Genomic DNA, 19,427 nt, shown 5'->3' on the forward strand with positions numbered 1-19,427 from the left:
GAGGGGGGTAGAATATGGTCTGGCTTGGTTTTGTGTTGTTTAAAATAGAAAATTGACGGATCCGAAATCCATTTCTGCTTAATATGCTTCTTGAGGTAGTATTTTAATAAAGTCCTAAAAGAACATTTAAAGTCTTGGATCAATTTTTAGATTGTATAGCTTGGACCAGAAATAATTCCTAGTTATGGAGTCAAAAGCCAACACAGTCAGTGAATCAATACATAACATAGTCATTATGGCCCAACTACCTGCCCCCTCCCATCCCCCACAGCTGGGCATGATGGGTGATGTAAAAACAGGCTGGGCTCTTTACTCAAGATGTTCGTAATATGCTTCAGGGGCTTTCAAATATTGTATGCATCAGAATTGTCCCTGAAGCTTGTCAAAAATAGAGCCGCCTGGGCCCCACTCCAGATCCACTGTCTTGGTCTGTTCGGGCTGCTACAACAAGACACCACAGACTGGGTGGCTTAAAAACAACAGAAGTTTATTTCTCACAGTTCTGGAGGCTGGGAAGTCCAAGATCAAGGCGCTAACATGGTCTCCTTCTGGTGAGGGCCCTCTTCCTGACTCACAGCTGGCACCTTCTCATTGTTTTCTTACACGGTGGAAGGTGCTAGGCATCTCTCTGGAGCCTCTTTTATCAGGCACTAGCCCCATGAGGTGGAACCCTCATGACCTAAGCACCTCCCAAAGGCCCACCTCCTAATATCATTACCTTTGGGAATTAAGATTTCAACACATGAATTTTGGGGGGACACATTCAGGCCACAGCACCCACTGAATCGAAATCTTGGGGAGTGGGGCCTGGGCATCTTTATTTTAACAAGCTCCTTAGGTGATTGTGATCCTCCTCAAGGTTTTCGAGCCAACCACGTGGTTGATGGTGTTTGGATAATGTAAACAGCTACAACGTTTTCTATGTTGTATTGTATTCTATATATGTCTATACAACATCCCAAGAAATATGTATAGGAGATATATAGGCATACACATGTGCATCTAGAGACACGTTAATCTCTTATTTGCATATATACTATTGAAAAGTGCCTGCATATAAATGTACATCTATTATTTTAAATCATAGTAAACATTTATTGAGGATCTATATGTATCAGGCACTGCTAATTCGTTCAACAAGTATTTGTTAAGAGCCCACTATGGGCCATCAGAAAATAAAACAGACAAAAGTTCCCATCCTGAAGGAGCTTATCTTTTAGGAGAAGAACACCAACAATAAGCAACATTAAATATGACAATTATATGGTGACCAGTGCCATGGCAAGAAGTAAAGTGGGGAGGGGATGGGGACTGCCAGTGGTGGGGGCGGGATCACAATTTAAATAGGGTGGTCGGGGAAGACTTGAGAGGGGACAGGGACTGAGCTCTGTGGCTCTTTGGAACTCAAGGGTTTCAGGTTTGGGGAACAGGAAGTGCAAAGCCCAGATCTGAGGAGAAGCATTCCTGGTGGCTTCAGGAAACAGCAAGGAGGCCAGGGGTTGGGACGCAATAGGAGATACAGTCAGAGAGGCAAGGAGTGGCGGGGGTGTGGATCTTGTAGAGGCCTGTAGCCGCTGGAGGAGTTTGGCTTACCCTGAGGGAGATGGGAAGGGTTCCGAGCCTGGGAATGACACAATCTGGCAGGTTTTAATAAGATCATGCTGGCTGATGAGAACAGGCTGCTGCGGGTGGGCAAGGCCGGACTCAGGAGACTAGTTAGGAGGCCACTGCAATAATTCGTGGGAGAGGTGGTGAATGGGCCAGGGAAGGAGTGGTGAAGGAGGCGGGAAGAACATGGCTTCCTGGCACACTGTGAAGGCAGAGCCAGAGGTTTTGCTGCTGGTTTGGATGCCGAGTGTGTGAGGACTTGCCATAGGAGGTTTTCCAAGGACGCTGGATGTGGCCATTGGCTGCACTTACTCTGTGGCCAGATTTGGTTCTGGATGTGGGTCATGATTTGGTTCCAAGAAAACGATCATATTTTTGTTTTAGAACACATCTTGTATACTTAAAATTTGTAAATTTATTGTGTGTACATAATACCTTAAAGCAAAAAACTCAAGGAGCAATCAGGGTAGTCTGGCTGTAGCAAGACCCTCACCAGGATATTGGGAACTGTACCCATAGGGACTGTACTGCAATTTCTTCCTGACACGTAGGAGAGTTCAGGAAAGCTGCCTTTGCCAACAAAAATATATTCGGATAGGATAATGAATAATATTTATTGTTCAGTTTATTTCAAAGCACTTTTATGTAAATCCTTTCCAAGGCTGATAATGGAGATAATACTATCCCCATTTGAGGATTCAGGAACCTGAGATCTGGAAAGGATAAGAGATGTGGGAAGGATGAACTCTGCTAGATCAGATCTTCTATTTTATGACTTTCTCCTCTTGATTGTGTGGCCTGATGTGTAGTGACCGGACATCAGACCAGGGAACAGAAGTGTGTGTGTGTGCACACGGGTATGCATGCACATGTACTTAGTAAAGTACAATGATCTAGTAAAGGAATTGGAACTGATTGTTCAAACCTCCTATAATTCAGGCTTCTTGGTTCCTCTCCTTCTCTCTCTTCTCTGTTCATTTGGTCATTTTATTTCTGGAAAGTAATTTTCACTGAAGGGTGGGATAGGGAAATAAAAAGATGTGAAAGTCACATTAGGTAGTGTGGAGAATAATTTTAATAAAAGCCACAGTGAAGAATGCAGTTGTAATTAGCACTAAAATGAAATTCTGAATTTCTGGTGGATTTCACCTTGCTTCACTTTCCTGATCCTTTGTTCCTGTAAAAAACTGAGTTTGATTATGCCGTGCACCTAGCGAGGCCCAGCTCCTTTTGTCTTGCTGAGGAAGCCATGTCTGGAGCGGGGTGGCTGTGAGCTGCCTGGGCCAGCCATTTAATGCATTGCCTGTTTCAGTTTGCAGTGATGACCTCACCCACAAATTCAAAGGTTTCACTGTGATGAACGAAGCAGAGAGATATGAAGCTCTCAGACACTGTCGTTATGTGGATGAAGTCATCAGAGATGCTCCGTGGACGCTCACACCGGAGTTTCTGGAAAAACACAAGGTACTTGTTCTTCCACGTTCTCTAAGTAGCAGAATTAGGGAGTCTGGTTCTGTAGCCTACACCCAGAAAGCCCAAAGTCTTCCAATTGCTAAAAGAGGTGACTTCAGGAACTGTCATGTGGTGTCATTTGATGTAGCACCTCTCTTCTGCCCAAGCCTGGGGACTGATAATCCTCTCACTTCCTCACTGTGGGCTCTGGAGCTAGACCACCCAGGTCCAAGTGCGTCTGTCCCTTCCTAACGTGGGACTTTGAGCAAGATGTTGAACTCACTTACCTAAACTGTGAAAGGGGTGATGTTGGCCCTTTCCCCAGGGGGCTGTTCTGAGGATCTAATGAGATCATCTAAGTAGAACCCTTGGAACACTGGCTGGCCCACAGCAAGAGCTCCAAAAATGTCATTGTCATCATCATCATCACCATCCTCATTATTGGTGCTGATAGATTCACAGGCATCATTTTTCATGGAACAAATGAACACACGTCTTATCCAGAAGGGCAGAGGTCAGCCTCTAAGGAATGAACTTTATATCAATGATTTTGTGACCCTGAGACTCCTACTGATATAAGATTTTTATTAGCTGAAAACACAAGAAATTCTTTTGATCTGCATCAAATTATGTGCTTTGTATCTCCCTACCAGCCCCACATTAGGAGCTATTCTTTCCTTTTATAAGCAGTACAAAAAAAATAAGATTAAGCTGTTCTAAGAGTTTTCTATTCTATTTTTAAATTCACGATGCAGAAGAGAATAGAGAACACTGATAAATGTGCACGGGTAATAGCAGAGGAGACAATTTCCCAGCGAGAATAAAAAGAAAAAGGAAAAACTACAATATGATTTACTTCCAGCAATCACTAACACATTTTTACTAAGCATCTATTGTATATTCCACTTGTGCTGGGCATTATGGGGATACGAATGATGCTAATGATGGCTGCCATTCATTGGGTATTTACCATGCGCCCAGCACTGTGCTCAGTGCCTTGCTCTTGTATGAATCGCATTCAATCTCATGATTACCCTGAGAAATTGTTGTTGTTATGCATTAGAGAGGAGGAGGAACTAAGTTTGAGTCCTAAGAATAGAATTAATAATACATAATAATAATTAACATTTATCGAGTACTTACTGTGTACCAGTTATTATTTTTAAGCACTTTTACATGTAATTATATCATTGAATCCAGTGATTCTCAAGTGGGGGTGAGTTTGCCCCCAAGGGACATTTGGCAATGTCTGGAAATACGTTTGGCTGTCACAACTAAAGGGGTGCTGCTGGCATCTGGTGGGTAAAGGCCAGGGGTGCTAGGCCTCCTGCAGCACACAGGACAGACCCCACCACCACCGAAGAATTATCCAGCTCCAAATGTCACTGGTATTGAGGTTGAGCAATCCTGATTGAATCCTTACCACCAACTTATGAGTTATGTAGCTGGTAAGCGGTGGGGCAGGAATCATACCCGGGAAAATTAAACTGCTACTCTAACTCTTGAGGTGGAGTGAAGCCTTGTGATAAAGGGCTTTGAGAGCTAGGCAAGGAGTTTTTACTTGATGTAGTAGGAAAGAGAAAACTAGTGAAGATCAGCAGGCATAAGGGTAATAAGAAGAAAACTCTGTTTAAGGAGGACACTCCCCCGCCCCCCCACCAAATGTGACAGAGGGATGGCTTGGAGAGGAGCGAGCCTATAGTGAGGAAGGTCAGGTACAAGTTCGTATTAATAATCCAGGTGACAGGGCCAAGGATTTGGTGTAGAAGAGATGGAGAGGAAGTGATGGGTGCGCGCGCACACACCCACACACACACCCCGATGGAACTTGTGACCTATGTGCTATGGAGAGTGAAGGAAGTAGGAAAGAAGGGCGAGTCCAAGGTGTTTGGGGCCTAGGTAAACTGGAAAAATAGAGGTGCCATTGGAAGGGGGTACCAGTTTTCAGGATGAGTTAAATTCCAGACAGGTTGATTTTAAAGTGACAGTAGTGGGTAATGAAAGAGAAAAGGGTGACTTTGGGCAAATCTGAGAAGCTTTCTAGTTTCAGGAACCTTATGTCCCAATTGAAATAGTAATATGTGCCCTACCTGCGGTCACAAGGTGGTTGTGAGAATCAAATGAGGAAAGAGATATGAATTCATCTCTACAATATAAAACATGATTTAAGTGTGAGGGCCTGTTGCCATCAGTGGGACAGGAAATAGAGATTTGGGTTCCTCATCATAGCAGGGGTGATTAAAATCTGAAGAATGAATGAGTTCTCTGAAGGGGGAAAGTTTAGAGGCAGAAGAACAGAAGGCCAAGAAAACCTACTGTCAGAGGTAGGAGAAGAAAGAGGGACCAGCGAAGGAAAGAAACCTGTCTAGTTATCTCGTGGAAATGGAGACAGTTGGAAATACCTTTCAGTCAAGGATTCAAATCCACATTATAAACTGCGTATTTCAACTGCTTTATTACAACTGCTTTATTTCAAAAAGGCATTTTCAAATCACAGACATGCACATCCAACCCAGTGGTGACATCACTCTTCTGTCTCTCCAACAGATTGATTTTGTGGCCCATGATGACATCCCCTACTCTTCCGCTGGCTCTGATGATGTTTACAAGCATATAAAGGAAGCAGGTGAGGAGTTCTCCTGTGCTCGCCTGTCCACCGCAGCATGACCATCAGGTTTCCTAAGAGACACCTGCCCTAGGCTTGTAGTGTATACATACAGGGCATGGGAACTTCAGATGTCTCCCAAGTAGTCTCCACGAGCCTCTGTTGACATGTGCTAAGGCTCAGGGATGGCACAGTCACCATTTAGGTATTTATATAGGAATCAACCTGAGCACCAAAGTACCCAACTTCTGGTTTGAGGCTCGATTTTAAGACTCATCCGACTGAAATCACAGGACCTTATTGTTTAAAGGGCACTCGTTTTCCTCATTCACAATTAAGTCTTCACAGTGAAATTATTTTCTACTTCCAAGAAAGTTACTTGCAGAAGAAGACAGACAGCTGGCTAATTAATGGTCTTGACTCCTTGTCTCCAAAGTCAGTCATGCCATATGTCATCCCATCACATGATAGTAATATCCTCAGGTAGCACGTCAGAAGCAAAAAAAACAGGATAAATATTTGTGGAATCAGGTACAATATTTCTTCCCCAAACTGTTAACTGATGTCGTGGAGGGCAGACATGGTGCTGGACCTTTGGAAGTTGTCCCATTTGTTACTAAGCATTTCTGTTAAGGTCAGAGACTCTGCTCAGCCCCAGGGAGTTATTGGGGGGCTGGAAAGAGGCGGGTTTCCTTCCACTGCAGGCTCCCTGGAGTTAATTCCTTCATCAAATTCTCTATTCCTACTCCTGTGCCGCTGACGACTCCAGGGAAGTCATGTCGGGGCATCGTAACAGATCTGTGGTTCCTAGCCTCAGCGGGATTCTTGGTGTTCTTGGTAGCATTTACCTTCTCGTCTTGCCCTTCCCACCCTAATTTACCCACAACTCCTTGCATCTTTGCCTCCTCTCCTGCGTCCTGAGGAAGAGGGGTATGTTTTCTGTCCCAGGCTAATTGCTTTATCTGAACCTACCTTCTCCCTTCTCCGGAGCCTGTTTTCTTTCTCTTCCTCTCCTTGTTATCCAAGGTTCTCACTCTCCAGTAGTTTCTCCTCAGCTTACAAGCATGTGGAAGACTACAAAAACAAAACAAACCCAGATCCTTCCTTCTGCCCTCCTTCCTGCCTCCTTCTTCAGTCACGTCCTGGCTCGGTCCTCCCCTTCCCAGCAACCTGCAGGCACACCTCCCTGTCATTCTTCGGCCACCTACACTCTGACTTCTGTCCCATCCTTCCTCAGTTCTGTGATGGCCTTCGAACCACCAAATCCAGCAGCGTCATTTCAGTCTTCCTCCAGACATAACAACCCTGCTGACCAAGCTCCTGTCTTAGCCGCTCTTGTCCTCCACTTCTAATTTCCCTTCAGTCTCTCTGACCACTCCTGGGTTTTGTCACTGGCTTCCTCTCCCTTGGCCCTGCCCAGCCTCTATCTCGCCAGCCTGGACTCTGTGCACTCCCTTCCACAGGCCCTACACTCCAGGCACACCAAGTCCACCCTGGTTCCCAGACATGCCCCCGCTTAGTGCCTTTGCTCGAGCTCTTCTCTGGGGCTGGATCGCCCTTCCTCTGAGCGTCTATGTATATTCCAGGCCCAGCTGAGGAGCTAGCCAGATGTGCCCGCTCTCCCTGGGGCATAATTCAGCACTGCTCCCCCCACCTCGGACCCTCTTTTCCCCTGGGCCTCCTTTCCAGCTCCCTTCTCATGGCATCCTCATTGTTTGTGTGTGTGTATCCCTAGCTAGAATGAAGTGCCACAGGCCATGGCTGTATCTCACCCATCTTGGCAACCCCAGCACAGTCCCTGGTACGTTTGTCATGCTCGTTAAATGCTGGCTGAACATGAGTGTGCTTTCATGGAGGACGATGGGAAGTTAGCTTAAGATGGGAGCCTGTTATCTGCAAAGGCTCTTGCCAGTGCACCAGGAATGGAGCCATTTACCTAGATAGTTTGCACACACACTGTGTCTTGTGGAATTTTTCAAATTATTTAGATATCCGATTTGTTTGCTTTCCATTGGTATCTTGGCTCTGAGTCCTTCACACGCCCCTTTATTGAAAGAGATGCTGACCACATGTACTAAATTACTCCAAACCATCACAGCCTCACAGCCCGAGAAAATCTCAGTGAAATATGTAAGGGCTTGCCATTTGACTTGCTTCAAAAATGGCTATGGTCCGAATGAAAGGTCTTTAAAATTATATCTGTGAATTTGCATTTTCTCGCTCTATCTTATAACAGGCAAGAGAATATAAATCACAAATTATAGGTGCTCTTTTGGGCAAATGTATAATGGAAAAATAGTTTCTGCTCTACACTTACCACCCAACACTTGTCATTTTCCTGAGCTGAGGTCTTCAGTCAATGTCACAGGGTTTCAAATAATCACCTAAGAATGAAAATAGTCATTGCCTGGATTTTTTAAGTACCCAGCCTCCCCAGATTATATCCATTTGGATTACTTAAAATGATAGGTGGGGCAAAGGTAATTACTTCTATCCTCTTATAGGGTCACATGGTTTTTCTTACCCTAAAAATGGAGGTGTCCAAGATGGAGGGGGGCAATATAGTAACCCGAATTACTTAGCTTCTCCATCCACCTTCCTTCATCAGACTACCTTCCATAAACCTCCCAGAAGCCTAATGCTGCCTGAGAATCTTGGAGCAAGGAAGAGTTTGAGGAAGGGATGGGCTGGAATTGGTGTTTTAGCTAAAGGTAGGTGCAGAAGTAGGTTTTTAATGGCTTGGTTTATTTTCTGCTATTTTACTTTCTCCCACACATCTCATCTATAGGCACTGTAGGTACATCCAGGCATACCTTCCTACATACGTTAAACCATTATCTGGCATGGCACAATACTCTGGTTTAATGAGTTAGCGTATGCTTTACTTAGGGATTTCAAGAAGTCTAAGGCACCCCACATTATACCCGAGCTGCCCCCATTGCTGACATCTGCCATCAAAGCCATCTTCCCCCATTCCTGGGGGGCACTAGGAACTCCTATGTTGGTCCCACTATCCCTCACTCTCAGCCTACTGCTGCTACAGCCTTTCCCTGGTACTCACGGACCTTCAGACTTTTGAGGCAGAACAAGCTCCCAAGGGTCACTAACCCAGTCTCCTATCTCTTTGGCATCACTGCCAGCTCCTGGTAGAACTGATGCTTGTACATCTTTCCGTCTTTGGATGGTTTTGACTCTTATTGCTTAACCCATGAATCCCCTGAGTGCATCCACAAGCCAGGAATTGTTGGAGGGAAAATGGGATGCAAATATGAATGAGACATAGCCCTCACCCTTGAGAGAGAGCAGAGACAGACATAAATAATTACACCAAAATATAAGTCTGTGATGGGGTATATAGAGCAGGCTGGGGAGGGTGTCCAGCGGTGGGAATATATGAAGAAGTGTAGCATATTTGCAGAAAATCAACAATGTTCATGTAGTATAGTGTGTGTTGAGGTGAGCACAGAGTGACACTGGCGGGATGGGGTGGGTTTAGACTTAATTCTGTAAGTCACATGGAGCCATATGCCACTCCGAGGCAGGGGAGTGCAGTGAGCAGGTCTCTTGTGGGAAAGGGCCAACTGGGGAGGGGGGCAAGAGTAATTTCTGTAGCAGAACTAACTTAGGAGCCCCCATTTCCACAGATGACAGGAAAAGACACGCTTGGCATTTGAAGTAATTCCGACTCTTCCAGGTTTGCACTTAGACTGTATGGAGTCAGCTTTTGGCCTTTTTCTCCTGGGGTGATCTAAGTATTGGCCTGGCATGGGGTGGGGGTCTGGTTCTTGCTGATCTTTCATTCTGGGGTATCAAGACCTGCTTGGCCATCATCCCTGGCTCCCAGCCCCCATCACAGCCCTCTGGCACTCAGCCACCACCCCCTCTGCTGGACTCCCTTCCCTGAACTACACATGTGCCACCCAGCAGTCACGCTCATCTTAAATCTCAGCTACCTTCAGTATTCCTCCAGAAGGTCCCCGGGAACTTTAAAAATGTCCTCCTTAATCTACTGGAGGGCAGTGGGAGGGAGCCATGTCAGGCCCTGTCTGACCTGCTTACCATAGGAATGCTCTATGGAGGCCTCCCCATGTTGGCAGGAGGCCTCTGTGAGACCATGTCCTCCCAAAGCTCCTGGAGGTAAACAGCGTGCCACCCTCTCTGCTCTGGGCTTTCTAAGGGGGTCTCTTCCCTACCCTTGTCCCTGGGGTTTGAACCTGAGTATGGGCAAGAGACATGCCCTGCTCACATTCTCTCGCTTCCGTTGCTCCCCTCCTGATCCCTCTCTGCCTCTTTCCCTCAAGCCCAGGAGGGGCTTTTCTTCTTCCTGGAGGGCAGGAGACGCCCCGTTGTTAATTTCATGTCTTCCCCACTCCCGGCTTACAGTAAAACCTTCTGTACCCTGAGTCCACTCAGCCTCTGCTTTTTAATAATTAAACGGACGCCTCTGGGATTTAGAAACTCCTTTTGTACTCCTCAAAGCCTGGCTCTTTCACGTGAAAGCCTTACCTTTCCTCACTGTTCTTTTTGAAATGAGCCTGCAAAAGAGCCTGTTTTAGAAGTCGAAAACTGAACATAATCTCCTGTATTCTCAGCTACATCTCCTTTCCCCCTCGGTGATGGGGTCTCAGCATAGGTGGAAACAGGGCCTCAGGACAGACATCATCCCCACAAATGAAAATGACATTGGATAGTATTTCAGAGGATTATTCTGCTACGTATAATGTACTTAGTCTCCCCGATGGTTCACACCCTTTTGGGGCTTGCTGGGGAAGCTCCATGCCACCCCGCCGCAGGCCTGGTGGTCAGGTCTGTACCATCCTCTTAGAAGGGGCTTCCTCGGTGGTCAGGAGCATTGGGTAAGAACAGGAAGTGTGATATTCTCAAACCCCAGTCTTGTTTGTAAGGAGTTCTAAGAAAGGAAACCCCATACACTTAAGACTTGGAAGGCTGCTGAGGAACATGGTGGGGGTGGGGGTGGGGGTGGGAGGGGAGGGAGGAGTGGGAGAGAAACTGGTTGATGCATCATTCACATGATGATGGGTTATGGCATGGGGTAATTATTACCTTTTTAAGTCCTCTAAGATCTGAGCTGTGAGCCAGCTGCTCTTTCCCTAAAATGACCGTGAAGGACTTGGTATAGACCAGTGCTTGTTAAGCGTAAATGTGCCTACAGATCCCTACAGGATCTTTTTGAAATGCAGATTTGGGTTCGGTAGGTCTGGTGGGCCCTGAGACCACCATTTCTAATGAGCTCCCGGGTTGTTAGACACTGCAAGTCCACAGACCTCACTTAGAGTAGCAAGAATCTAGACCCAGGGTTCTGGTTCACTCAGAAGTACCCCCAGGGCTAACGGAATCAGAGTTTCCTGGGGGATATTCCGCAGCTACCTTGTAGAGGAGAAACAAGCATTTGGTGGTGGTTTTATTTCTGGGTGAGTGGCCTCTACCGAGCTAAGAGAAATTTGCCTTCCTGACTGTAGGGAGTAAAACCTCAAGTTCCAGTTATTTAGGTGTAGAAACAGGTCCAGCATTTTTCGAACTCTAAGCAATTCAGCACCCTATTGTTGCATAACAAATTATTCCCTCCGTTACTGGCTTAAAACGGCCACTTTATTTCGCTCAGGATTTGGTGGGGCAGGATTTCAGCAAGGGCTCGGCTGCATGGTTCTTGCTTGGGGTCTCCCAAACGGTCATAGTCAGATGGTGGCCAGGGCTGCAGTGCTCTGAGGCCCAGCTAGGCTGGAGGTCCTGGGCGGTGCACTTATGTGGCTGGCAGTGGATGCTCTTTGTCAACACGGAGCTCAGTTGGGGTTGACACTGAAGCACCTACATGTGGCCTCTCCATGTCGTGTAGGCTTCTCACAGCATGGCGACTGGGTTTCAAGAGTGTGCGTTCTAAGAGGCACCCAGAGAGCTAGCAATCTTGACAGGAGCCACAAGCTTCTTCTGACTTAGCCTTGGAAGTCACCTATTGTCACTTATACCACATTCTATGTTACAAGCAAGTCACTAAGGCCAGCCCAGGTTCCAGGGGATGGGAATTGTGCCCATCTTTAATTCATCACAATTCCCATCTCCAAATTAAATACCCAAGTGGAGTTTTACTTGCCCTGGGAGGACAGACGTAAGACTGTGTGTGACTTGTCACATGCACAAGGACTCTTCCTTGTGGTCCGTTGATCTGCTCTGTTGATTCCTCCCCAAGGGAGCGCCACGGTAGAGATCTGTTCGGGGCTCAGGTAGAGGAGGCCAGAGTTTTCTTTGTGGGAGAAAGATGCTCAGAAATGACCTAAGCATCCACATTTGGCTTTTATACTCTAATCAAGGTTTATTTTGAAAGTCAAAAATCACTTTAAATGAAGCCAGAGATATGAAGGGCATGAATTAAACTTTACAGCACTCTGCTCTGCCTGTCAGAACCACATGTCAAAATCCTCCCGCAAAGCTGGATGAAAAGATGGAACTTAAACGGAGTAGACTGTAAGGTCCACATTACTCATCATCATTCTAATATTGCCTACTACTGTTGAAAGTTTCCTTCATTAACATATGCTTCGCTGCTTCTTAAAATAGCTCCATAACCAAACGCTGCAATTCTGAAAAGCATAATAAAAAAGGTTCTCTGATCATGCTCATTACTGAATATTTTTAGCAGAGCAATAATTAGGACTTGGAGGAAGCCGAGTGCCTCATTATGTCAGCAGAGGGCTTGGCTTCTTTCAGAGAACTACCTCCCAACCAGCCAAAGCAAATCTCTCCCCAACCCCAGCCTTCAGTTACTCAGCCACAGAGACCTCACCCTGTGGCTTCAAAGAAAGGGTGAGCTCATGTCACCAGTGTCGAAGTGACTTGCTAAACTCCGTTAGTAGCTAGAGAATCTTCTTAACATTTCAGCAGGCAGGGGCATGGGCGAAATATCTGCCTGCTGAAAGATGGAACATACCCCTCACCAGAAAGTTCCCTGCTGCTTCCACCAAGGTGAGGATGTTTTCTTAGGCTCTCCACCTTGGGACCACCCCGGCTTCCGCGCCCACCAGAGCCCCCTGCACAGCTGGGTCATTTGGGTGCTATTTACATCCATGCGTTTAGATGCTGGCATCCTCTGCCTTCCATTTGGTTTTCTATGTTTGAGTCCACCTTCTTATAAGGTGATACAAGAAGTTTTTGCTTAGTGGCAAACCCCAACTCTGCTCTCTGAGCCACAGAATATTAGAATATTAGAAACTGGGTGCTTTGTCTCTAACATCAGTAGCACCACCCTGCTGCTGACACTGAGAATGTGCAGGTGATATCAAAAGAAAGCTCCAAAGGGACACCCTAATAGGGGCCAGAAGACTGAAAATTTCACCAGTGTCAATAGAATCAGAGAGAACTGGATTTGGAGATAAATATTCATTGAGTCAGTCATTCAGCAAATATTCCTCTGGTGCTTGCTTGTCAGCCTTGCTGAGAATATGGAAGAGAATAAGAAGGGAACAGTTCTTCCCTCATGTAGCTTATAGTCAAGTGGGGAAGGCAGTTATTGAACAAATTGCTTTATAAAGACCTTGGAATATTTGATGAAAAAGAGCAGTAGACCATGGGAGAGAATAACAAGCAGGAAGACCCAGTCTGGGGGTTGAGAGATTTCCTTGAGAATGTGACACTAAAGGTGAAACCCAGTGGATGACTAGGAGTTAACCAAGTGGAGAGTATGTTGTGGCAGAGTAAGGGGAGGGGGCCAGCCGTTTCAGGACACTGTGGCTGGGCTGAGGCAGGGTCAGTCTGTTGCCCAGCTCCATAGAATACAAGGAGAACAGTGCCCCCTGCAGCTGTGCAGCACAGGGGCCTTGGCTCAGGGAGTGAAGGGAGGCAGGGAGAGGATCTGAGATGCAACTGGAGAGAAGCACAGGGAAGAGATAATGCAAGCTGCTGCAGAGCCAAAGCAAGGCTTTGAATCTAAATACAGAGGACAGTAGAAAGCCAGTGAAGGATGTTGAGCAGGCATCTAACTTGCATTTTGAAAGACTGCTCTGTGGATGTTGCTATGTGGAGAGTAGATTGAGGCGACAAAAAATGACATCACTGGGGACTGGTTTTGAAGCTCTTGCTGTAATCTTTGAACAAGATGGTGTTAGATTGGTTTATATGGAGGATGGAGAAAAGTGGGCGAATTGGGGAGACATTTAGGAAGTAGATGGGTGAGTGGAAGGAAATTGATTGGACGTAGAGAGTGTGGGAGAAGGAAGTGGCATGGGTGAGCCCAAGGTCATCTTGTCCAGCCACCTCATTTCTCAGCTTTGGAGACTGAAGTTAAGTAACTTGCCTTTTGAGGCTTGAGTGACTTGCCCAAGTCTGCAAACCGAGAACCCATCACCTTTGTCCTAGGCTCTGTCCATCATGTCATCCATGCCTGATGTCTCTGACTGAGTGGCCGTAATCATATTGGGTAGAGAGATCTCAACTGCCAACACGTCATTTCGGTTGACAGCAGAAATGTAAGCATAAACCAGATTCTTGTCATTGATAACATTTGTGACCTCTTTATAGCTGTATTGGTACACCCAAATATATCTCTGAAGACTTAGGAAGTTCTATTACAACTTGGCATCCTCTGTGCTTGTTTATTTTTTACTCAGTCCCACGTATTCTAGATAAAAGGGCCTTCGAGTGGTGAAACAACCATCCAGAGTAGACTGTTCTTAGGGTGATAAAATCATCTAGCACCCCACAGGCATGTCTTCAGATCAGAGACAACAAAAATAGTACACTTTTTCCTCCTTTCCTTTGGTATAAGGTGACACAGACTTCCTCGGGAAAGAAGGGGAGTTGCCATAATCTGACTAATTCATTGACTCAGTTGTTATTCTCCATTCACTTATTCATTTAGTTTGCAATTATTGAGCACCTTCCATGTGCTAGACACAGGGGCACTGAGCTGGGGTGCTGGGGATGCAAAGACGAGGCATAATCTGTGCTTTCAGAATGTTCCCTTTCTACGAGGAGACAGATATTTAAAATACTTTTGTTAATGGAAGACAAGTTTATGTCCTAAGTGTTAAGGATTCTGCCTGGTGATGTTGGGAAAGACTTCCCAGAGGAATAACCTTGAAGTGGACCCTGCAGAATGAGGAGGAACTCTGTAGCTAATGTGGGCAAGGAAGGGGGAGCCAGGGCAGAAAAGGAGAGCTTGGTAGGAGCAAATGCCAGGAGCCGGGCGAGTGTGTGGTACATCCAGGAACCAGATCCAGGATGACGAACACACAGTCTTCACAGCAGGGAGGGAGTGTATGGAACTGAACCTGGAAGAGACCGCTGGGGCCAGATGCGAAAGCCTCACTGACACCCCCAGGAGCTGCAACTTTGTCCTGGAAAGGAGGGCCATTAAAGAAAATGGGTCAGCCAAGGCCATCTTCGTTTTTTCTCTTTATCTCCTCTTTCCTATTTGAACAGGAATGTTTGTTCCAACGCAGAGAACGGAAGGCATCTCAACATCAGATATCATCACCAGAATTGTCCGTGACTATGATGTTTATGCCCGACGTAACCTCCAGAGAGGGTACACAGCCAAGGAACTGAATGTCAGCTTTATAAATGTAAGTGTGCCACTTGGTGCCCTCTGAGGACCACCACATCACACCACTACTACCACCATTTATTGAGTGCTTACTATATGCCACGCAGTGTTCTTGATGTTTTACATTTATTGTCTTTTTCAAATCACGTAACAACTCAATGATGTATTATATCCCCATTTTACAGACGGAGAAACCAATGTCCAAAGGGGTTACCTAAGTTAACCAAGGCACATAGGTCGTGAGCTTTGCATTTTACAAAGGAGCTGCCTTGCTTCCCTTGCCTCGCCCCATCTCCCTCTGTAGAGCTCTCAGACTTGAGTGAAGCCTTTCTGGGAGGTCTGCCTTCATGACAGGCAAGAGTTGTCTTCTGCTCAAGGGGAAGGAAGGAGGGCAGAGGCCATGAAAGCTAAAGCCAGAGAGAGTGCTTTCCTGTTTTAACATTTTTAAATGTTCATTTTAGTAAGGCCTTACAGATGCTCATTAGAAACTTTAACAGCCATTTTTTACTGTGCAGAGAAATTACAGCTGCTTAAATAAAAGCTAAAGTCTTTGGCTTCCTTTTGTATTTCTGCCGTATTGTTCCCACAGAGCTGCTGTTAGTTTAATAATAGAGCAACTGTTAAAACAATCTTTAAAACAAGTAAAACAAGCTGTTAAGAAGCAAAGAGGGGAGCCCAGTTGCTGGAGGTGATGTTAGCGAGTCTGGACTCCCAGGAGCTGAGATAGTTGATTGAAACAAGAACTCTCCATAGATACAGACTTTCAGCCCCTAAAAACAGATACGGTATTTGCAAAGAGTGATTTTTCTACAAAACTAGAGGCTTATAATTATGTGCAGCCATAATTATCGAGCAGCTTACACAAATCGATCATTGGTACCTTCAAAATGAGGAGGGGGTTCATTCGCTGTTAATCAGCAATGATTAGTTGTCCTCACTAATAGGCAGGGATGTTGGGGTCCAGGCTCTGTGGCTTTGTACAAGCCCGGCAACAAAACGGAAGATGTCGGGTTCAAGTGGCACCAGAACAAGTGGCTGAAAAGAATTCAGTCAAAGTGATTATTTGGTATCTTATAGAGACAAAGCCCTGGTTATTTCAATAAATTAAACTGTCTGTTCTTTTAAATTGAATTCAGTCACCCATCCAAGCATGTTAAGCCATTTCCAAAAGTTATTGCTCACTCTCTTTAAACAGCCTTTAGATAAGCCACTTAGCTCAAGGAACCGTGTAGTCAGTGTGGATGCGCTCGTTGTCTTTCTGTGATAACAAACCTGGCCGCAGCCCAGAGGTGAAATCAAATGCATGAGATGGGCATGTAGATGAATCACAGAACCTCAGAGGTGGCAGGGACCTGACCAGGGTCAGTCACCCAGTCCAAGTCCCTCCATTTAGAAATGAGGAAAGCTGAGCTCAGAGAGGGGACCTGGCCAAGGTCCCTCAAGCAAAGTAGAGGTGGTGGCAACAGCAGCCTCCCAGCCTCATGACTCCCAGTCCAGTGCTCATTCTACTATTCCATGCTGCCCCTGAGAGCTGCGCATAATAACCATATACTATATATAGCCGAGGGGCAGCACGTATAGCTCACAGCCTACCCTGAGGCTGTAGTAAGGTTTGGAAGGCCTAATTCAGGGAATCCTCACCCAGTTTTGCAATATTCCAGGTGTCTCAAAAAATTCTGAAATATGAAATAAAATTCAGTCCCATATAGTGAAGAAAAATGAAAAACCTTACTACCCCTTTAGGAGAAAACGTATCATGATTTTACGGAGGGGAAGACCCTTTATTTCGTGTTATTTTCATGGTTTTGATACCACTGTCATCAAGTAACACGATTAAATGCCTATACCACTTAATAGTAATGAAACAGCCAACATACACTGAGCTTTTACTAAATGCTAGGCTTTGTGCCAAGCATTTTATGTGCATTATCTTATCTAGTTGTTACAGCAAGCTTGTAGTGTAGGGATCATAATTATCCTCATTTTACAGATGAGGAAACTGAAGTTTAGAGGTGATATGTGACTTGGCCAACATACAGTGCCTTCCTGGCACACAGGTATAGCCTTGCTGCATAAAGACTATAAGAAGGACAGAATTCCAGTCCAGAGAAGTTACCAGAACAAAAGCTTTCTTCATCACCAAGGAAATCGATGCAGTTCAATTAGCTTAATAGAAAATATTGTTACAATGAAAATTTTAGTCTAACACGTGGGTCCTAAGACCCAGCCAATGGCCCACTTATTTCAATCAATATTGGTTTTAACAATGTCCCAGTAAAACAGAGAACTCAGGCAGCCTCTGAGTGGCCATTCTATGTACAATTCATACTTTTGTCTAAGTCCCAGCAGAACTGAAGGGGTATAGTTGCCCACTATTGGCATATAATAAAGAGCAACTATATTTTTTTGGTTCTTCTCTTACATAAGTGAATCCAACTCAGATGTTTACAAAGAAAGAGAATATTAAAAACACTTGTTCTTCACCTTACTATCCAAGTGGACTAATGACAAATGACGTTTCTTACAAGAGATGTGCCTTGTTGTCAATCTAGCCCTTGGGAAATAGCAGCATCCTGACTCTTCGGGTTAAGAAAAAACACAGTTGAAAACAATCTGACCATTAGTGTGAATAATTGATCTCTCCCTTGCCCTCTCGGATAAATCCATTTCTTTCTCCTTTAATTTTTGACCAGGAGAAGAAGTACCGCTTCCAAAACCAGGTGGACAAAATGAAGGAAAAGGTCAAGAACGTGGAGGAAAGATCAAAGGAATTTGTTAACAGAGTAGAAGAAAAGAGTCATGATCTCATTCAAAAATGGGAAGAGAAGTCGAGGGAATTCATTGGCAACTTCCTAGAACTTTTTGGGCCTGATGGAGCATGGGTATGTAATTATTTCACTCGGCCCCACAATGACAGGTGTTTTCAGTTTATCCTGCTTTTCACGGAACCACTCAAGAGTGTCCCTTATCTCAGTCCAATATGTGGCCTCCGCTTTGGGCATCAACCCAAGTGATTTCAAGTCCATGTCACTTCCTTATTCAGTTTCTGCTTTATCCCTCAGTATGGCACCCAGTAGCACCCAAAGCCAGCTCTGGTCTATGTTTTTATTTCTTGTCCAGAGCTTGATGCCATTTGGTAATTGTTGAATGTCTATTACTGCAGAGGTTGGTTTCATAGCTCATCCCAGTCTCCCATTTGGAGATGATGCAAAACTTGGGGGTAAGGGTGAAGTGGGTCAGTGGCATCATGGGCCTTGTAAGGCTCTTGGATCAGCCAGGGGAGGAGGATGCAAAAGAAATGTGGTTGCCTTGGTCAGCTTTTGTTGTCAGGAACCCTCCTCTTTCATTGGTTGGAAGAGAGAGAGAAGGGATAGGATTCTGCCTTGAATCTGCCCACATGCCCTGATTTTCCCGTTTTTCTGTGGCATGTGTGTGTTGGAATAAGGTACAAAAGTCTTAGGGGACTTAGGCCATGATCTGCATCTTAAAGCTGAGAGAGAAAAAGGGAGAGGATCTCTTGCCTAAATTCCACAGACAATTCTGGGTGAAAACTATGGAAAGGAGAAAGAAAATTCTGGAAACCACCTTGTACGCCATTGGTATTTCTATTGTGCATGCACTTCCAGAGTAAATAACCAGTATTGTCAGCAGAGTTAATGAGGGTTCTATGAAAGATTTTTTTAAAGGTAACTTTCCTTTTAAAACAAAAAGAAATGATTGATTCCCCTGATTTTAAGTAGCCTAGATTTCCTATTATGACATGAGAAGTCTCTAACAAAATCCACTTTGGCTTAATTATTTTATTGATGGGTTGTCACTGCTGCGTCTCTGCTCATTTGAGCTGGTTCATTATAGGATTATCTAAAAGTAAAACACTCAATTAGTAACAGAAAAAGAATAATGTTTGAGAAGTTGGAAGAGATGCCTTGGTTAAAGTCTAGAGGCCTCTAAGTAATTATAGTGGTCGGTGTTGTAGGCCAACCATGTCCTATTGGCTGAGTCTGAGAGGAATGGAGGGTTTGCAAAGGGCTGCTTGAGCCCTCGATGACTTCTAGAAAGAGCTAGCAAGAGCGGAGGAGCCAAGGGCTTGGTCCCTTTTCATTTTCCCTGGGCCTCTTAAAATTTTCAGCTCAGATCAATTTAATTCACGGGACATTTATTAATGTCCTTGTATATGCCCAGTACTAAGGAAGAACGTGAAGATAA

At 45.2% G+C, this 19,427-nt stretch overlaps 1 protein-coding gene across 5 annotated transcripts in view; it reads left to right on the plus strand.

The window, feature by feature from the left end:
• Positions 1-19,427, plus strand: part of PCYT1B (phosphate cytidylyltransferase 1B, choline) — a 123,772-nt gene that overhangs the window by 75,278 nt on the left and 29,067 nt on the right. For all 5 annotated transcript variants that reach the window (XM_046674162.1, XM_046674161.1, XM_046674164.1 and 2 more), the window contains 4 exons: positions 2,921-3,072; positions 5,608-5,686; positions 15,098-15,240; positions 17,915-18,103. In XM_046674162.1, the coding sequence (XP_046530118.1) occupies positions 2,921-3,072; positions 5,608-5,686; positions 15,098-15,240; positions 17,915-18,103 (563 nt within the window). The remainder of the gene's footprint in view (positions 1-2,920; positions 3,073-5,607; positions 5,687-15,097; positions 15,241-17,914; positions 18,104-19,427) is intronic.

The sequence above is a fragment of the Equus quagga genome, chromosome 10 (genome assembly GCF_021613505.1).
Source record: "Equus quagga isolate Etosha38 chromosome 10, UCLA_HA_Equagga_1.0, whole genome shotgun sequence".
Lineage (NCBI taxonomy): Eukaryota > Metazoa > Chordata > Mammalia > Perissodactyla > Equidae > Equus > Equus quagga.